The sequence below is a fragment of the Nicotiana tabacum genome, chromosome 18 (genome assembly GCF_000715075.1).
Source record: "Nicotiana tabacum cultivar K326 chromosome 18, ASM71507v2, whole genome shotgun sequence".
In the NCBI taxonomy this organism is placed as follows: Eukaryota; Viridiplantae; Streptophyta; class Magnoliopsida; order Solanales; family Solanaceae; genus Nicotiana; species Nicotiana tabacum.
The window spans coordinates 80,707,486-80,725,897 of record NC_134097.1 but is presented as its reverse complement, the minus strand read 5'-3'; the positions used below and the strand labels follow the sequence as shown (position 1 = coordinate 80,725,897).

Below are 18,412 nucleotides of genomic sequence, written 5' to 3'. Positions count from 1 at the left end.
GATTATGCACATTGGCCCAAGTAACATCCGAATATACTATCAAATTTTGCTTTAACTGTTGTAAAGCCATTAAGCTTTGAACATTGTGTCCTTGGGTGAAAGCTTGAACAACCCAATCATCAGCAACCGGTGGCAAGTCCATCCATTCCATTTGGAATCGAGACATGAATTCTCTGAGAATTTCGTTTTCCTTCTGCCTTACCTTGAAAATGTCCGACTTCCTGGTTTCGACCTTGATGGCCCCGGCGTTTGCCTTTACGAAAGAAGCTACAAGCATAGAAAAAGAGTAAATAAAATTAGGTGGTAAATTATGGTACCATATCATAGCTCCCTTTGAAAGAGTCTCTCCAAATTTCTTTAGAAAGATATATTCGATCTCGTCATCCTCTAAATCATTCCCTTTGATAGCAAATGTGTAAGAGGTGACGTGCTCGTTCGGATCGATCGTTCCATTGTATTTAGGAATATCAGGCATACGAAACTTCTTAGGGATCGGCTTGGGAGCCCTGCTGGGGGGGAAAGGTTTTTGCATGAATTTTGGAGTCCGGACCCTTCAATATCGGTAGTGCCCCTGGGATTTGATCGACCTTGGGGTTGTAAGTTTCCACTTTTTTGTCATTTTTCTCGATCTTCTTTTCCCCCGACTCAATTCAATTTGTCAATTCTTCGAGCATCTTCATAATTGTAGGATTGGTTTCCGATTCTTTCTCGTTCGATTCTTTGGTGTTGGGCTATCGCTGTCTGCTGAGCCTGCAACATTTTGAAGATCACCCGCAGGCTGATCCTGTCATCTTCGCTGCCATGTGTGTTTTGAGCGGCCGATCGAACATCCCGACAGACGCTGCCTTCAGGATCGACAACCAAATTTGCATTGATGGCCACATGTGAGCTGACATCGATTGGATCTACAGCCGGAACTCCATCGAGGCCAACCGGGGGTACATTGTTCCCTGGTGCTATGTTATCATTTCTCCGTGGTGGCCAAAATCATTGTCAATGTGTAGAGACGCTGACTGAGAGTTCGACATTTTGGTCCTAGAATCAAAGATACTCCAAAGAACAAGTGTAAAATAGTGTGTTATAAAAGTTTGTACCAAGTAATCACTATTATCTTTAACCCCTGATCGGCTCCAACCCTATACCACTATAGAATGGCAAGAGTGGTCGATGCAGCTTTTACCCGAAAGGTCGCGATTGAATCCACAGAGAGCTAATATTGGTTTGGAATTGGGTTTCTATCTAATCTAGCTATGTGTGATATTCTTAATTGCACTTCCAATAATGCTTTATTTTGGTTACTATTCTACTTTTAACACTAATGAAGAATGAAAATAAGCTAAGTATAATAATTTTGTAAGGTTTTCTCAATTGGTAAAAAGGCACTAGGGAAGTGATTTAACCTAGGTGAGCATCTTAAGGGTTCTAAAACTTAGGGCAAACTTGTGATTGGGATCATGATATAACCATTGCACATAGTTACTCTATATCTCTCGGTAGTTTGAGTGACTTTGCCCTAATTGGCTTTCTCAAGCCCAATTGGATCTTTAAACAATGCAAGCAAAATTGGCTCAAATTGGATATAACTATCTCTAGGTTTAACCCTTTTAAGTGGGGCTATCAATATCTTGAATGCACCCCCAATTCCTTGTTAGCCTGAATTTCTTAGACTTAGTCTCTCTTTCTCAAGAAGAGCCTAAGTCAAAAAGGCACAAATCAGTGTTTGAAACCACCAATTCAACAATTAAAGCATAAATCAAGCTAAATATCATTAACCCATAAACATTTAAGCCCTAAAATTGAAGATTCATTACCCACACTAGGGTTGGGTCACAACCCTAGCTAATGGGTTTAGCTACTCATAATCAAAGAAGAAATCAAAGATGGATATGAAATATAAGCCATAAAGAGTAATTACAAGAGTAAAATCTAAGATTAATTGCTAAAGATGTTCTAAAATTACTCAAAAAGGTAAAAAGTGGATGTTCATGTGCTCTACAAAACAACAGATGCCCTAAAAAGCTGAGAAAGAACTATTACAGTTAAATTTTTCGGACAAAATTGCCCCTACGGGGATTCCACTGACAGCGTAAAATGGGTCGCCTCAGCACTCGGACTACCGCGGCCGTGCAAAAGCAAGCACGGACAGCGGTTCTTCTCTTCTGAACTTGGTCTGAATTCTGAGTCTGCTGAGAGCGGAAAATCTACCACCTCAGCGCTCCTCCAACCGCGACCACAAAATATATGTGCAGACCGCGGTCTTCAATTTGAGCTCCAAACTTAGTTCTCTAATTCTCACTTCCACTGAGGGCGAGAATCAGACCGCGGCCGCGTCAGATGACACCGCTGCCGCGCAATTTCACCGTGGGTAGCGGTAACTTGTTAAGATTCAAGAACACTCTGAATCCCCAATCTGCTGAGAGCGGCGTCAGGACCGCCTCAGCGGTAGGCCCTCCGCGTCTGCTGCTATTTCTCGCTGTCAGGGCCCTTTAATTTCAACTTTGAACTTGTGCAGATTTCACTCCTTTTTGATATGGTTATGACTTCCTTGTGTCTTTTTGACCAAACACTGCAAACAAGCACACTAAGTTAGCTTTCAGGAATACTTGTACGCACTTTTAATCCAAAGCCTAAGCAAAGATGATGATAAAATAGGCTAGAATCCCTAGTTATCAACTCTGTCAAACTTAAGTTTTTGCTTGTCCTCAAGCAAACAAAGTAATTCCCACCTCCTCAAGATAAAAGAAAGCAAAATTTCATTTGTCCTAAAGTAACCTCATCAATCATCAATTGGGACTAACAATTACCCTCAACTCAAACGCATTATTAACAATACACAACTATTTTAGCACCATGGCTTTAGTGCGATACAAAAGCATCAAGAGTTGAATCAACTCATCAAGGAAACTCTTTCTACTATATTGGTCATTGTGGAACCCAAACTCATACTCCTCGACTCTCCATAAGCAAACCTCACGTTTAGATTGTAGCACTCAGAACGAGAATTGTGGAAAATGCACTCATCTCTCTCAAAGGAAGGTCACAAGTCCGACTCTAAGTACCATAAGCTTTCCCCTTATGTGAGTCACCACTAATGTAAGCTCACTCAACTCAAGATCATATATGGCTTTTGCGGGAATGTGATGAAGGCTTTTGGTTCAAGGCATGATATATTGGTCTATGAAGGTTTCATCTTTTCTTAAGCACTTCATTTACTTCATTTTGGCTCATCTTTTCTTGACTCTTTGAGTCATTTACTTCTTCCCTAGGGGACTAAAGAGACACACTGTCACTCTTTCTTATCCATGTCAATCCTTTTTCTCCTTTCTAGTCTTTCCAAGCCTTTCATCTTTGCTGTTATTGAATCCCTTCATTTCTTCTACATTGTTCATTATCTTTAATGAGTTTTGTCTTGTTTTCTTTCTTTTTCTTTTTCCTTCCCTTTTCTTCCTTTTTGTACCTTTTATCATGTTTGCCTACCTCGTCTCATCCCCCAAAATTATACTTTTGCCAATTTGTGCTAAGGAAAGATCGGGTGACAAGAGAGGATCATTTTAGAACGGATAAAGGCTAGTATCATGGTTTTTGAAAGAATAAGGGTTATAGATCAATGGGGTTGACTAGGGATATCATTATTGGTGGGCTATAGATGTTTTCAAGTCTCAATTAGGATCAAGGAGAGCCTATAGTCACTTCTCAAGCCGAGATACACTTATGATTTCACCTAGACAATCATTTAGGGTAAGTTCTAGACTTAGTGGTACAGGACTTGGACTTGCAAATCAATACCTCACCACACAAGCTATAGGATTGCTAAAGATACAGAGTCGAGGGCCCACAACAACCTTGGCTAAGATTTGAGCAACACAAATTGTTCCGAAAAAACACTCGGTGATTGTTTAGTCAACACAAGAGTCTCATGGTCACAACTATCACCATCCTATACACACCAATTTGTTTTTAACCATATGGTCAAAGGTAAATGTGTTAGGCCAAAGTGAAGCTTTGCTTGAGGCACTATTGTTCACTAGCTATTATTTACACAAAAATGAAAAGAAAACAGACTCAAACCCTTAAGAAGGTTGTCATGCCATCCATCATCGGAAAGAGCCACCCGGTTCATACAACTCCACCTTTGGAAAGAACTGTGGCATTAAGAAAACCAAAAGCTTATTGATTACGAAAACTTATAAACATAAGAAGCTACAAACTGAAAAAGAAGCTACTAAATAAAATAAGAAGCTATGCTATGAAGGAAAATTTCAAAAGAAGTTATGAAGTAAAATATGGAAAGTAAACTGAATCTGTACAATAGGGGATTTAGACGAATATACATAACGGGGAATGAATATATACATGAGAAAGTAACTTTATATACAAACCGAGATTGAAAAATAACGAAAAGTGAAATAAATGGTAAAGTTATATACTTACCAAAAGTGAAAAATAATAATAAATGAAAAATAAGTGTCATATTTACATCCCAGTCACAAATCAAAACAGGACCACCCTCCCAAATAAGAACTAGCATTATCCTCAATGCTAATAGCAAAAAATAAGATCAAGGAAGGGGTTAGAGAGTAAATAAAACTCCCTATGGGTCCTCTGTCTGCATGGGGTCCTGTGGTTGGGTCCTTGGATCACCTCCCTCGAGGTCCTCCAGCTGAATCTCCATGCTATCAACCTGAGGAATCGGTCGTCTCCTCATAGGCTTCCCCTCAGCTTCCTGCTACAGTACCTGCTCTGTCTGAGTTGATGGCAATGGATCCTCCAATAATAGCTCCAATGGTATGTCGCCAACTGACTTCATCTTCTCCATTTCTCCTCTCAACATCTTCACGGACTCCTTTGAGGCCCGAGTCTTTTTCAGCTTCTTCATCTGCTTGCTCAGCTCCTTAATTGATTTTACTTGAATTGTAAGAGCATCCATGATGAGATTCTGGTTGTCCAGGAGCTTTTTCTGGTTGTCCAGATGCTCCTTGAGAGATTCCTCCACTGAAGCTGGAACCTAGGGCTGTGCGGGAACTGACTGGGCTGCCACTGAACTGGATAGCACAGACAGCTTAGAAGTTGTTGTCTGCATCCAGTTGTTGAGGCTGGAGAGGGACTGGTTCAGCCTATGTGCAGTCAAAGGCTATGCTGACGAGGAGGGAATTGATGAAGACATGAAAGTGGAAGGTTCGGGGGCAGGATCTGGTATGGCAGTGGGAGGCTCAGAAGTAGTGACCACCACCGCTGGCTCTTCAGACTGGCTAGTTGAAGTAGTCGCTTTGCCCTTAGATTTAGGGTTGCCTGGACCCTAAAGGCTGTACCATAAGAAGGGCTTCTTGGGTTTCACCTTGGTATCGAAATCCCTTTTCTCAACCTCCTGATCTTCCAAGTACATGGTGAGGAAGTTCGGAAAGGGGTAGGATCTCTCACCCTTGTTGACCACTCTGGTGATCACCATAGACATGATATTACCAACATTGATCGGGAACCCTGCCATGATAGCCGCCAGTATAATTGCTCGGGAAATCGGCATGTCATTGTCATGAGTAGAAGGGTCTGATCTGCTGCACACGAATGTCTCCCAACCCTTTTCCTCGAAGTTCAGGGTGTTCCTGTAGATAGGGACCCCCGCTGCCAACCAAGATAGAGTAGTGTTTGGGAGAGCTAGTAGTGATGCCAACCACGGGCGGGCCGCCTCATCCATGGACACCTTTTCTTGGTACAATGACTCATCTTCATCATTAAAACCAATATAGTCGTTCAGAGTCTTTCCATCAAACTTGATCTTCCGGTTTCGCACCTTAGTCACAAATGTGCCCTTTTTGATGTGGGCGACATTCGCATAAAATTCCTTGACTAGGTGCTCATTAGCATCCGACACCCTACTTGTGAAGTATTTCCATCCCACTTTTTCATCAAAGTGCTATTTCACATTGGGGTTGTAGGGTAGAAGATCCCACTCTATAAACTGACACTTATGTATGAGTGACCTTTGAGGCCACCACTCCCTAAATTTGTGATAGGCCTGCTCATTGACAAACCTCTGCTGCCACACCTCCGGGTTTCTTGTACTTTCCAAACCTACAGTCTGGGTATCCCCCCTCTCATGTCATACAATGTCTCAACATCTATATCTATGGGGTCCTGTCCAGGTGAAGAAGCTGTAGGAGATGCTGATACTGAGGACTCACTACTCTCTGCTGAGCCATCAGACGACTTAGAAGAAACATGAGCAGTAGGATAGGCTGGGGGTGTAGGCACATCTGTCAATCTAAATCTCCCTAGGAAGTCTAGTACATGTGTGGGCACAAAGTCACTCTTTGAGGCCTCCCGAGAGGGAACATACTCACTACCCTCAGAGTGGGATGCAACTCTGTCTGCAGCTCTGATACTTTTTCGCATTTTTCCAATTGATTGCCGGATTACTAGGGGTAACTTGATTTATCCTCGTCCCCTATCCCGGGAGGACTCTGCTTTACCCTTTTGTTTCTCACTGCCTCTTCTAGATGTAACCATTGTCTGCATATATAATCAGTGGAAGATTGTTAGTACTTGTGTTGAAACAAGTAGTGAAGTACAACAGAGAACAATTGACAGTGTTTTAACAAGTTGCAAGCCCGCTGACAGTGGATAAAGAAGCACGGCACGGAATGCATACCGCTAAGAGTGGAAAAAGGGGCGTGGCAGTTGAGGCATAGGGATCAGACTACCCATCCTCTGATTCTACAGAGCCGCTAACCCATATTGTTTACTTCTCTGAACATGACCGCTGACCGCGAGAAAAGTAACACGATCGCGTAAAGTGGGCCACTGTTAGCGGAATTTTCCATTGCTGACCGCAATTTTCAAAACTTCCAACTTAGATTTTGCACAGGAACGCTGACCGCAGAGATATATCCGCGACCGACAAAATCCAAAAATTGACTGAGTTAACCAAGGGTTCCAATTTTTGCATGCATTTAGCGGATATCATCTACATTGTTAACCTCACTAGGTATTCATTAATCAATCATAACTATTTAAGCCTAATTTAGTTACATTAATGAACCCTAAGTTAAACATAAAAGAAAAATATGCAGAAGAAGCAAAAACTAATAAATAAAAGAAAAACAAGAACAAATTGAACAATAATTCTGAATTGAAATTACCAGCTGAGTGGTGAGTGATGGGAGTGGACTTCTAATTCATTGTGTGTGCGGACTAATGCTTGGGTGAACAGTAAAAATATTTTTCTTGAGAGTGGAGAGAGCGAAAAGAATAAAAGGTTTCATGACCTCCTATTTATAGAAAGCACCCTGGGACCCACAAAATACATCTGGCTCGGCCGCGGAATATCACCGCAGTCCGTGCTTTTGACGAATAGAAGGGCTGCTTGTTTGAAACTGCCGCTGAGAGTGGAAAATGACACGCGACTGCGGAAAGGTACCGCTGATCGAGGAAAATGCACCGCGGACGCGGATGAAACTTTAGATAAGTCTCATTTTGGACTTTTCAAGCCCGTGTCTGCTGCCAAATTATGCCTCCACGATATGGCCACCGCTGACCGCGGAAAATGGAGCGCTGTCAGCGGTCTAACTTTAGAATGTGCTAAAAAATTTCCAACTTAGTCCTGCACTGCATCAAATATTCCTACACACATATCACAATCAGTTAGTTAAAAACAAATCCTATACTAAGAAGAAAATCAAAAAGAAGAAAAACACATGGGTTGTCTCCTAAGAAACGTCTGATTTAACGTCGCGGAACAACGCAGGTTACCATCAATCATTTGAGATGGATCATTGCCACCATGTGGATGTCATCAAACTTGCCAAGATAGTGCTTCACTCTGTGCCCATTAACTCTGAAGATTTCACCATTTGTTTTTCAAATCAAGAGCACCAAACGGAGTTACAAGCACCACCTCAAAAGGTCTACTCCATTTTGACTTGAGCTTTCCCGGGAACAATCGTAACCAGGAGTTGAATAAGAGAACCAAGTCACCTTTCTTGAATTACTTGCTACGGACATACTTGTCATGTAAGTACTTCATATTGTCCTTATACAAGGACGAGCTAGAATAGGCATGAAACCCGAACTCATCAAGCTCATTGAGTTGCTCTACCCAGAGATTTGCTGCAACAACCCATTCAAGATTTAACTTTTTCAAATCCCACATAGCCTTGTGCTCTAACTCAACCGTAAGATGGCAAGCTTTCCCAAATACTAACCGGTACGGAGACATACTAATCGGAGTCTTGTAAGCAGTCCTATAAGCCCACAAAGCATCATCCAGTTTCTTTGACCAGTCAGTCCCATTTGCATTAACAGTCTTTGACAATATGCTCTTAATCTCCCTATTGGAGACCTCAACTTGCCCACTAGCCTGAGGATGGTAAGGGTTGAAACCTTGTGATTGACACTATACTTTGCAAGCAAAGTGTCGAATGCTTTATTGCAGAAATGAGAACCCCCATCACTGATGATTGCTCTAGGAGTGCCAAACCGAGTAAAGATATTCTTCTTGAGAAAAGCCACCACACTCTGGGCTTTGTTGTTGGGTAAAGCCACGGCCTCAACCCATTTGAAAACATAATCAATGGCCACCAAAATGTATGTGTTGCCACATGAACTCACAAAAGGTCCCATGAAGTCAATGCCCCACACATCAAATATGTCAACCTCAAGAATAGTGGTGAGAGGCATTTCATCCTTCTTTGAATTCCACCTACTCTCTGACACTCATCACATCTCTTCACAAGCTCACCCGCATCCTTGTACAACGTAGGCCAATAAAAACCACAGCTAAGCACCTTTGAAGTTGTCCTCGCCCCACCATGATGACCACCGTAGGGAGAGGAATGACAAGCATCCAGAATACTTATTTGCTACTCTTCCGGAACACATCTCCGGATCACACCATCATTACAAATTTTAAACAAATAAGGCTCATCCTAGTAGTAGTCCAAACTGTCCCGTTTAAGCTTCTTCCTTTGGTTAGAAGAGAGCTCACATAGAATAATACCGGTCACAAGAAAGTTGGCAACATCTGCGAACCAGGGCATGCTATTCAGAGATACAGAGGAGTTGCTTATCAGGGAATGAATCATTAATTTTGAGGCCATCACGGGGCCTCCCCTCCTCCTCCAAGCGGGACAAGTTGTCTGCCACTTGGTTTTCACTCCCTTTTTTATCAACAATCTCAAGGTCAAACTCTTGGAGCAATAGAACCCGTCTCATCAATCGAGTCTTAAAATCCTTCTTTGTCATCAAGTAGCGGAGTGTTGCATGGTCAGAATGAACTATCACCTTGGCACCCATGAGATAAGGCCTAAACTTCTCCATTTCAAACATAATTGCTAGCACCTCTTTTTCCATCACCGTGTAATTAACCTAAGTATCATTTATTATTTTTCTTGTATAATACACTTGGTGAAACATCTTGTTTACTCTTTGACCCAAGACCGCTCCGACCGCAACATCACTTGTATCACACATGAGCTCAAAAGGTAAGCTCCAATTGGGTGCGGTAATAATGGGAGTGGTTGTCAATTTGTACTTGAGAAGTTCAAAAGCTTTCATGCATTCCTCATTAAACACGAAGTTTGCATTCTTTTCCAATAATTTTCAAAAAGGATTCACTACCTTAGAAAAGTCTTTGATGAATCTTCGGTAGAACCCCACATGCCCAAGAAAACTCCTAGTCCCCTTGACTGAAGTAGGAGGAGGAATCTTTGAAATCACTTCAATCTTCGCCTTGTCCACCTCTATTCCATTCTTTGAGATCTTATGGCCGAGGACAATGCCCTCCTTGACCATAAAGTGGTATTTTTCCCAGTTAAGCACAAGATTTGTCTCTTCACACCGGGCTAGCACTTTGTCAAGATTCTTCAAACACTCATCAAAGGAGTTACCCACAACACTGAAATCATCCATGAACACTTCCAAGATCCTACACCATGTCGGTAAATATAGCCAACATACATCACTAAAAGGTAGTCGGTGCATTACACAAACCAAATGGCATCCTAGAAAATGCAAAGGTGACATACGGACATGTGAAGGTGGTTTTCTTCTGGTCTTCCGGAGCAATTGAAATCTGGTTAGAACCTGAGTACTCATCCAAAATATAGTTGAGGAAACGCCCAGCAAGTCTATCTATCATCTGGTCAAGAAAGGGCAATGGAAAATGATCTTTACAGGTCACTTTATTTAGCTTTCGGTAGTGTATGCACACCCTTCATCCGGTGACAGTCCTGGTGGGAATCAACTCATTTTGCTCATTGGTGACCACAGTCATACCACCCTTTTTCGGCACATATTGCACCAAAGAAGTCCAAAAACTACCCGAGATGGGGTATACAACCCATGCATCTAACCACTTGATCACCTCCTTTTTGACAACCTCTTGCATAGCCTCGTTCAACCTCCTTTGATGTTCCACGGAGGGCTTGGCATCATCTTCAAGTATAATCTTGTGCAGGTAAAAGGTGGGGCTTATTCCCTGAATATCAGCTAGAGTCCATCCAATTGCCTTCTTCCTTCATTGGAGCACCTCCTTTGTACGGTTTTCTCAATTGGTAAAAAGGCACTAGGGAAGTGACTTACACCTAGGTGAGTATCTAACGAGTCTAAAACTTAGGGCAAACTTGTTGTGATTAGGATCATGATATAACCATTGCACATAGTTACTCACTCTATAGCTCTCGGTAGTTTAAGCGACACCCTAATTGGCTTTCTCAAGCCCAATTGAGTGTTTAAACAATACAAGCAAAATTGACTCAAGTCGGGTATTACTATCTCACGGTTTAACTCTTTAATTGGGGCTATCAATCTCTTGAATGCACCCCAATTCCTTGTAAGCCTGAATTCCTAGACTTAGTCTCTCTTTCTCAAGAAGAGCCTAAGTCAAAAAGGCACAAACCAGTGTTTGCAACCACCAATTCAACAATTAGAAGAAATCAAAGATGGAGATGAAATATAAGTCATAAAGAGTATTTACAATAGTAAAATCTAAGATTAATTGCTAAAGATGTTCTAAAATTACTCAAAAAGGTAAAAAGTGATTGTTCACGTGATCCACAAAACAACAGATGCCCTAAAAATCTGAAAAAGAACTATTTATACACAGCTAAATTTTTCGGAAAAAATTGCCCCTGCGGGGATTCCACTGACAATGAAAAATGGGTCCCATCAACGCTTGGACTACCACGGCCGCGCAAAAACAAGCGCGGACCGCGGTTCTTCTCTTCTGAACTTGGTCTGAACTCTGAGTCCGCTGAGAGCGGAAAATCTACCGCCTCAGCGCTCCTCCAACTGCGGCCGCGAAATATGTGTGCGGACCGCGGTCTTCAATTTGAGCTCCAAACTTAGTTCTCTGATTCTCACTTTCACTGAGGGAGAGAAATGAACCGCGGCCGCGTCAGATGACACTGCTGCCGCGCAATTTTACCCCGGGCAGCGGTAACTTGTTAAGCTTCAAGAACACTCTCTGAATCCTCAATCCACTGAGAGCGGTATCAGGACCGCCTCAGCGGTAGACCCTCCATGTCCGCTGCTATTTCTCGTTGTTAGCGCCCTTTGATTTCAACTTTGAACTTGTGCAGGTTTCACTCCTTTTTGAGCTGGTTATGACTTCTTTGTCCCTTTTTGACCAAACACTACAAACAAGTACACTAAGTTAGCTTTCGGGAATACTTGTACATACTTTTAATCCAAAACCTAAGCAAAAAGGAGCATAAAATAGGCTAGAATCCCTAGTTATCAGCCCCACGGTGGGCGCCAAACTGTTTAGCCTTAAAATCGGATAAAAATTGCATTTGTACGCGGTTTTAAGGATACGTGATATAACTTGATACAAATTAAGAAGACTGATTAATATTGAAATTAACGATAAGAAAATAAATGCAAACCACAAAATTGAACAGCCTCAGCCTCTGAGTTTGGTCATCCTCGAGCCAAGAAATGTCTCAACTAGTGTTAAAACTGAACAATAAGATGATAAGAACTAAAAATGATCAATATATTGCTTTTTTTGTGCCTGCTACAATGTGTCCTAAAAATGATCAGAACCTCCCTTTATATAGTAGGAGTGTTCTACTCTTGGTATAATTCTATACAAGGTAAAAAAATCTCATGATTTGCTAATTAATCGGTCTCTTCTTGATACGTGCCGAGATTTCCGCCGTGATCCTCGGGCGATTGCGGATATATCGTCTTTCCGTTATTTGGCTCGACAAGCTTTCCTCGATCTTGCTTGGTCCCTGGGTTATGAGCTCGACGATCTAATTTTGCGCTTTGGTTCGATATAACTCGATCTCGAGCTTTGACCTGCCATGTTTCAGCCTCGATTGGTCAAACAATGGACGAACCCAGTTTCAATCGTATACAAGTAGCAAACAAAGAGAGGGTAGTCTCGTCTCCATAATACCATCGTAAAAATACATGTATATATTTTTGTGTTTTTCTCTTTCTTTGTTCTTTTCCAGCTTATATTTTATGAATCTTAGTTATTTCTACTTCTTTTGCTGTGTTCTCTTTCTTTACATATTCTTTATCTTTCAGCTTATATTTTGTGAATCTTAGTTATTTCTACTTCTTTTATTGCAACCACAAACCATCCTCCATCTCTTCCCTCCTCTCTCTTTCATCTCTAATCCTAATCTTCTTTGCCGTCTCATGAAACACCCCAAACCACCCTACCTTCCATTTCCTCTACTATTGTCAATTTGATCATCTAAAACTAAAAGAGCAAACGGCTTATAACACTATTGGTATGTTGTCATTGAAACTTGAAGTGGAATGAAAAGAGAATGATGTTAAACTCAATACAACAATTGAAGTATTAAAGACGGGGTTTACTTCACGCATGTTCTTTTGTTAAATTTTCAAGAAGTAAACTGTATGCAATAGTAACTATTAAGTATATTTAAGTGAATAGTAGGTAATTGGATTAATTACTAAGTCTTCCTAGAAGGCAAAAGCGTAATTTTAGTCATATATAACTAGTGATCCTTTTGTGGTGATTCTTTTACTAGTTTGGAACTTGTTGAAACGCCATAAGTGGAGTCATTGCCTCATTTTCTGAAGTTACAGGTATCAATTCTAGCCTGAAGAAATTATTTGGGTTCGGAAATAACAGCGGAAGAAAGAGAGAGAATATCCCAAAAGAAGTTTAAAGCTTAAAACAATATACACTGTCAATAATTAAGTGTACTTCGGTTCAGCTAAATGAATTATGTTGGTTTCTTCCCCGATTTAAATAGATAAGAAGTATTCGGGAGAGGTGATTAGGCAAGACATGGCCCGACTTTAGCTTATCGGGGATATGACCCTTGACAGAAGGGTATGGCGGTCGAAGATTAGGGTAGAAGGGTAATAGGTCGTAGTGTTTTCTGATATATTCTAGGTTTATTAGGGCTAGCAGACTAGTACATTGTCTTCGATCCTTAGAGTGCCAGTATTAGGGTTGTTTTAGAACTATCCTACGCTTCAGTTTTCGGGTTGTTTTAGAACTATCCTACGCTTCAGTTTTCTAGTACCATGTCGTGTTACTGCTTGTTGCTATAGCTTTTGTTATTGCTAATGCTTTCTTCCATTTGTTTTTCTCCTGTTCTTACATTGTGGTATCATTTTTCTGGCCGTGTTGTTATTAGTTGTTCTTATTCTTCCTCTCGCCGAGGGTCTTTCGGAAACAGCCTCTCTGCCCTTAAGGTAAGGGTAAGCTCGACGTACACACTACCCTCTCACACCCCACTTGTAGAATCCCACTGGATTGTTGTTAGTGGTTTAAATAGATAACAGAACACTGGTTTGTTGATCCATTCATTTCGCTTGAATTTGATAGTTTACAAAAGAAACAGAAAGAACATCATATTCTTCAACATACATGTTCAACTATGATAAACTAGAGTAAGATTTAGCAAACTGTCAGATTGCATTTTGTAATAAAAAATTTATTTACCAAAAAATAAAAAGATTTAGCAACTGTGTGCAATGTTATTCATAAACAGAAAGAAAATAAGAGATCCTGGAGACCCTAAAAGAACCGGGGGGGGGGGGGCACCAGCAGTGCAAGATAACATCCAAGAGACTAAAATATCCAATCCATGAATTAACTAAATTTTTTTGGAAATATAAATAGGTAAGACAAGATACCAGGCGTGTAGGCTTTTTCACTAACAAAGAAGTCAAATCACAATATTATTCTACTGTCTGAACATGTGTATCAAAGTGAGAGATGGCAACAGCAGCATGGAGAGCTGCTCCTATTGGAAGAACATCTTCATCAATAGTGAAGTAGGGGGAGTGCAAACCTTTAACAGCAGACGTGGCCGTTTTGTTTTGTGCCCCAATGTAAAAAAATGCAGCTGATTTCTTCTGGGAATAGAAGCTGAAGTCCTCTGCACCCATTGTAATTGGAGCATAGTGCACGTTTTGCTCACCAAGCAAGACTTCTCCAACTTTTTTAGCATGCTCATAGATCATGGGATCATTTATAGTTGGTGGATACGGCCTCATTAATTCCTCGGAAAAATCAATAGTGGCAGAACATCGATGTACGCCTGCTTGTGTCTCAATAACCTACAAGTAGTAAGTATTTTCAGTGTGGCCCATCTAAATCTGCTTATTATTTAGCAAAAAAGATATGACTATACAACTGCAATGTATGTTATGAGCAATGCTGAAGAAACTGAAAAATTAAAGCAAATATTGTTGCAAAATGATCTATTTAACTTCTGCGTCCTGATATTTCAGAGGTTATCAAAGCTACAGTTGGTAAAAAAGCACAAGGGAGATTCAATAATTATCCAAAACTTGAGGGGAGTAGTTGACTTTGTACCGGCTAAACTCTAGTGCATACCTCTTTGATCCTTTGCTTAAGATAGGAGTAATCCTCAAATGTCAAGAACCGGAATGTTCCACCAAACTGTACACTTGCAGGGATTACATTTCCAGCTTGACCACCATCTACAAATGCAACAGAGACAACCTGCATGTAGTTGCACATAAGAAGAAACAAAATTTAGATCCTGCTGCATGGAATTCAGGATTCTGAAGGAATAAGTAAACTCATTATATTAACTGTTTGAAACCAGAGTGACAAATACCCTAGAGTCTAGAGGATCAGTTTCTCGAGAAACAAGTTGCTGGAGTGCAAGAACTGCCATAGAAACAGCAAGAATTGGATCTCTAGTTGTATGTGGCATTGCTGCATGTCCGCCTTTCCCTTGCATTGTTGCTGTAAACCTTCCCGCACCAGCCATAATTGGACCAGGTCTCGAACCAATAGTACCAGTGGGCATATATGGCCAGACATGCATGCCAAATATTGCTTGAACCTCATCTAATGCTCCTTCTTCTAACATATAGGAGGCGCCAGCATAGCCTTCTTCCCCAGGTTGGAATACAAGCTTAACCGTGCCCTTCAGCTCAGATGCAAAATTACCCAAATCAATGTATTGAATTTTGACCAAGACAGAATAAGTCAAAAAATAATGATTGTACCTACCTTCAACTTGTCCCTTCTATTTTGAAGCAATCTAGCTGCTCCAAGCAGCATGGTAACATGAGCATCATGGCCACATGCATGCATTTTGCCATCGATCTTGCTTTTATACTCCCAATCTACCAATTCCTTCAAAGTAACACTTTCATTCATTCATTCCACTCATTGCAGAAGAATTCTTACTACTAGCACACATAATTTGACGAGGAACGGACTTTGTAGTCACGAATTTGAACTTCTTCTCAACTCACCACCTGCATTATCCCTGCTTACTAGTTTCTTAAAAGCATCACTGACTTATCTGTCACTTAACATGGCATGGAAATCTAGTTATGTATCCGAGCACGTAAGTTTGAAAGAACAGACACATCGCACTTTTGGGGCGGAATCTTCATAAAGAGACTAAGGTATCATATAATTATCTTAAGTTGCTTAAAAATGGCAGTTTACCAAATAAACCAGGAGATTTACGATGTTAACATATTAGCATCAAACCTTACCTAATAAAAAAAAATTATATTAGCATCAAAAGAGGCGTTGAGTACAACAAAGCCATTAGAAGTTATAAATTTATAATGCATGGACTCGCTACATAGGGATTCAAAAAAAGCACAATAAATGATATGCAAAGAAGTAACAAGCAGTGAGCTAACTAAGCAATAAATGATGACAATTCTGTCATGTAATCGTAATTTCAAGCGACAGATGCTAGACCATCCAAGGTCAAACCACAGAGTGGCTGAAAATCTGTCACCTGGTACCAAAGGAGACTGATTTCCACTTTTCTAATTAGTATATGCATTGCACTCCAAATGGTTCAGTTGAAACATTACTTGTTCTCTATTAAGCACACTGGCACAGTATGCCCCAATTCTATCACAGATAGCAAGTGAAACAAGTGACTTGCCAATAAACCATATCTCAATTGGGTACAAACCAGTTTTATTATCCAAGCATGTGTAGGCTCTCAAGAAAACTTAAATGTATCATTCCAAAAGCCGTTCCTTTTCATGACATACTATTTTCATTTCACGACAACAGTGGGTTGCTCTAGTGGTGAGCACCCTCCACTTCCAACCAAGAGGTTGTGAGTTCGAGTCACCCCAAGAGCAAGGTGGGGAGGGAGGGAAGCCGAGGGTCTATCGGAAACAGCCTCTGCGTACACACTACCATCCCCGGACCCACTGGTGGGGTTATACTGGGTTGTTGTTGTTCATCTTAAAGGCCAAACTGGGAAAAAAAGGCAACAAATAGGAACTAAGAAAGAAACAAATGTTATAGTCGTTCAATTTATTTGATGCTCTTTACTCTTTAGTATGTCCCCCAAAGAATTATACATTTCAAAGAAATAATTCAACTTTAAACTTCCTATAAATCACACAATGTCTAACCACAAGATTTAAAACAGTTTTTTGTCTTTCTTCTACTACGACACAGTCAAACGCCATAACATAAATTGAGTACATAAATACGCAATACAATAATCAAAGTTTTGCATAACAATTGCCTCCCAACCCGAGAAAAACTCTTCCTTCAAAAGAGCAAAATTTAGAAAGGGGAAGAAAAAAAAAACAAACTAGGAAGATGGAGAATGAAGAGAGACCTGAATAGGGAGAGCATCCATGTCAGCTCTCAAACCGAACCATGGCTGACCACCTGACCCAATGGTTCCAACCAAACCAGTTTTAGCGACTGGGGACAGGTACTTGATCCCGAGTGCGTCCAGCTCATCTCGGATTAGTTGATTCGTTCGGTGTTCTTGAAATGCCAATTCCGGGTACTCATGGATTCTCCTCCTTACCCTTTTCAACCAATCATAAAACTCCGGCTGCCTCGCCGATTCAAGAAGCACCCGAGTTAGGGATTCAGTATCTACAGCCCATGAATTGTAAGGAGATATTGTTGATACCAATGCCAATATGCAGAAAAAGTAGTCTGTACGAAAAGAACCCATCCCTGTAAACCAGAAGTCCTTGGATTTGTCGCTCCCAATAGAAATTTTTTTATGTCTTGTATATCATAAGAGACAAAATTTATGCGAGACCCAACTCGTAATATGACAAAAGTGGAAAATGGTGGGTGGAGAAGAGAGTTTTATAGTTTTTGCTAGTTATAGTTTATTTATGTTGCCTGATGCAATTTTATCAGTTGCAATTTCTAATTTCAATTTCAACTATTTTTCCTCTATTTATGACGTGCGATGCCATTATTAGTGGGCGTTTGGACATAAACAACGCAAAAAAAAAAAGCTAAGCGAAAATAATATTTGAAATTTTGAGTTGTGTTTGTACATGAATATAATTGTGGGTTGTTTTTAAAATTTTGTAAGTGATTTGAATGAAAATTTTGAAAAACAGGTTTTTGGAGTTTTTCAAATTTTCAAAATATATTTTCAAGTAAAAATAAAAAAATTTATGCAGAAACGCTGATTTCGAAAAAATTGAAATTTTTTTGAAAAAAATGAAAAAATTTCAATGTCCAAATGGGCTCTTACTGTTGCCTTTTTTCCCCCCAAATTTGACAAGACTTCCTAGCTTATTTCAGTTAAATCATTTTTTACTATTGACTAAGAGCCCGTTATAAAAGATTACTTACTTTAGAAAATATTTTTATTTGAAAGTACTTTTGAAGATTAGTTGATAAGCAAATTGTGTTTGACCAATCTTTCCGAGAAGTATTTTTAAGTGTCAAATTACGTTAAAAGACAATAAAGATTTAGTTTACAATTAGTATTATTTTAAAAGGAGAAATTTTAAATATTTATTATAAAAGAAGTACATGAAATTTTTTTATTTAATTAAATTATAATATATATAGTGATATATATTATTTAATTAAATTATAAAGTAGATAGTGTTATATATTAAAAAAATTAATCAATATAAAATATGAGTATATAAAAGCAATAATATTGGTGGGAATTAAATGTACTTGCAA

General features: G+C 40.0%; 1 protein-coding gene across 1 annotated transcript; it reads right to left on the bottom strand.

Annotated features, from left to right (window-relative positions):
• Positions 1 to 13,906: 13,906 nt before the first annotated feature.
• LOC107790150 (IAA-amino acid hydrolase ILR1-like 3) lies at positions 13,907 to 17,563 on the bottom strand. The gene is made up of 5 exons (XM_016612055.2): positions 17,079 to 17,563; positions 15,479 to 15,604; positions 15,078 to 15,392; positions 14,831 to 14,959; positions 13,907 to 14,550 (listed from the first exon to the last, which is right to left on the bottom strand). Exons 1-5 carry the CDS (start codon positions 17,427 to 17,429, stop codon positions 14,170 to 14,172), a joined length of 1,302 nt encoding a protein of 433 aa, XP_016467541.2. The 5' UTR covers positions 17,430 to 17,563; the 3' UTR covers positions 13,907 to 14,169.
• Positions 17,564 to 18,412: the final 849 nt, after the last annotated feature.

Coding starts and splice junctions, on each gene's coding strand:
- LOC107790150 (XM_016612055.2), bottom strand. CDS start 17,429: ATGGGTTCTTTTCGTACAGACTACTTTTTCTGCATATTGGCATTGGTA. Junction 15,393..15,478: donor ATAGAAGGGACAAGTTGAAG/GTAGGTACAATC, acceptor TCTGAGCTGAAG/GGCACGGTTAAGCTTGTATT. Junction 14,960..15,077: donor CTGATCCTCTAGACTCTAGG/GTATTTGTCACT, acceptor AACTACATGCAG/GTTGTCTCTGTTGCATTTGT.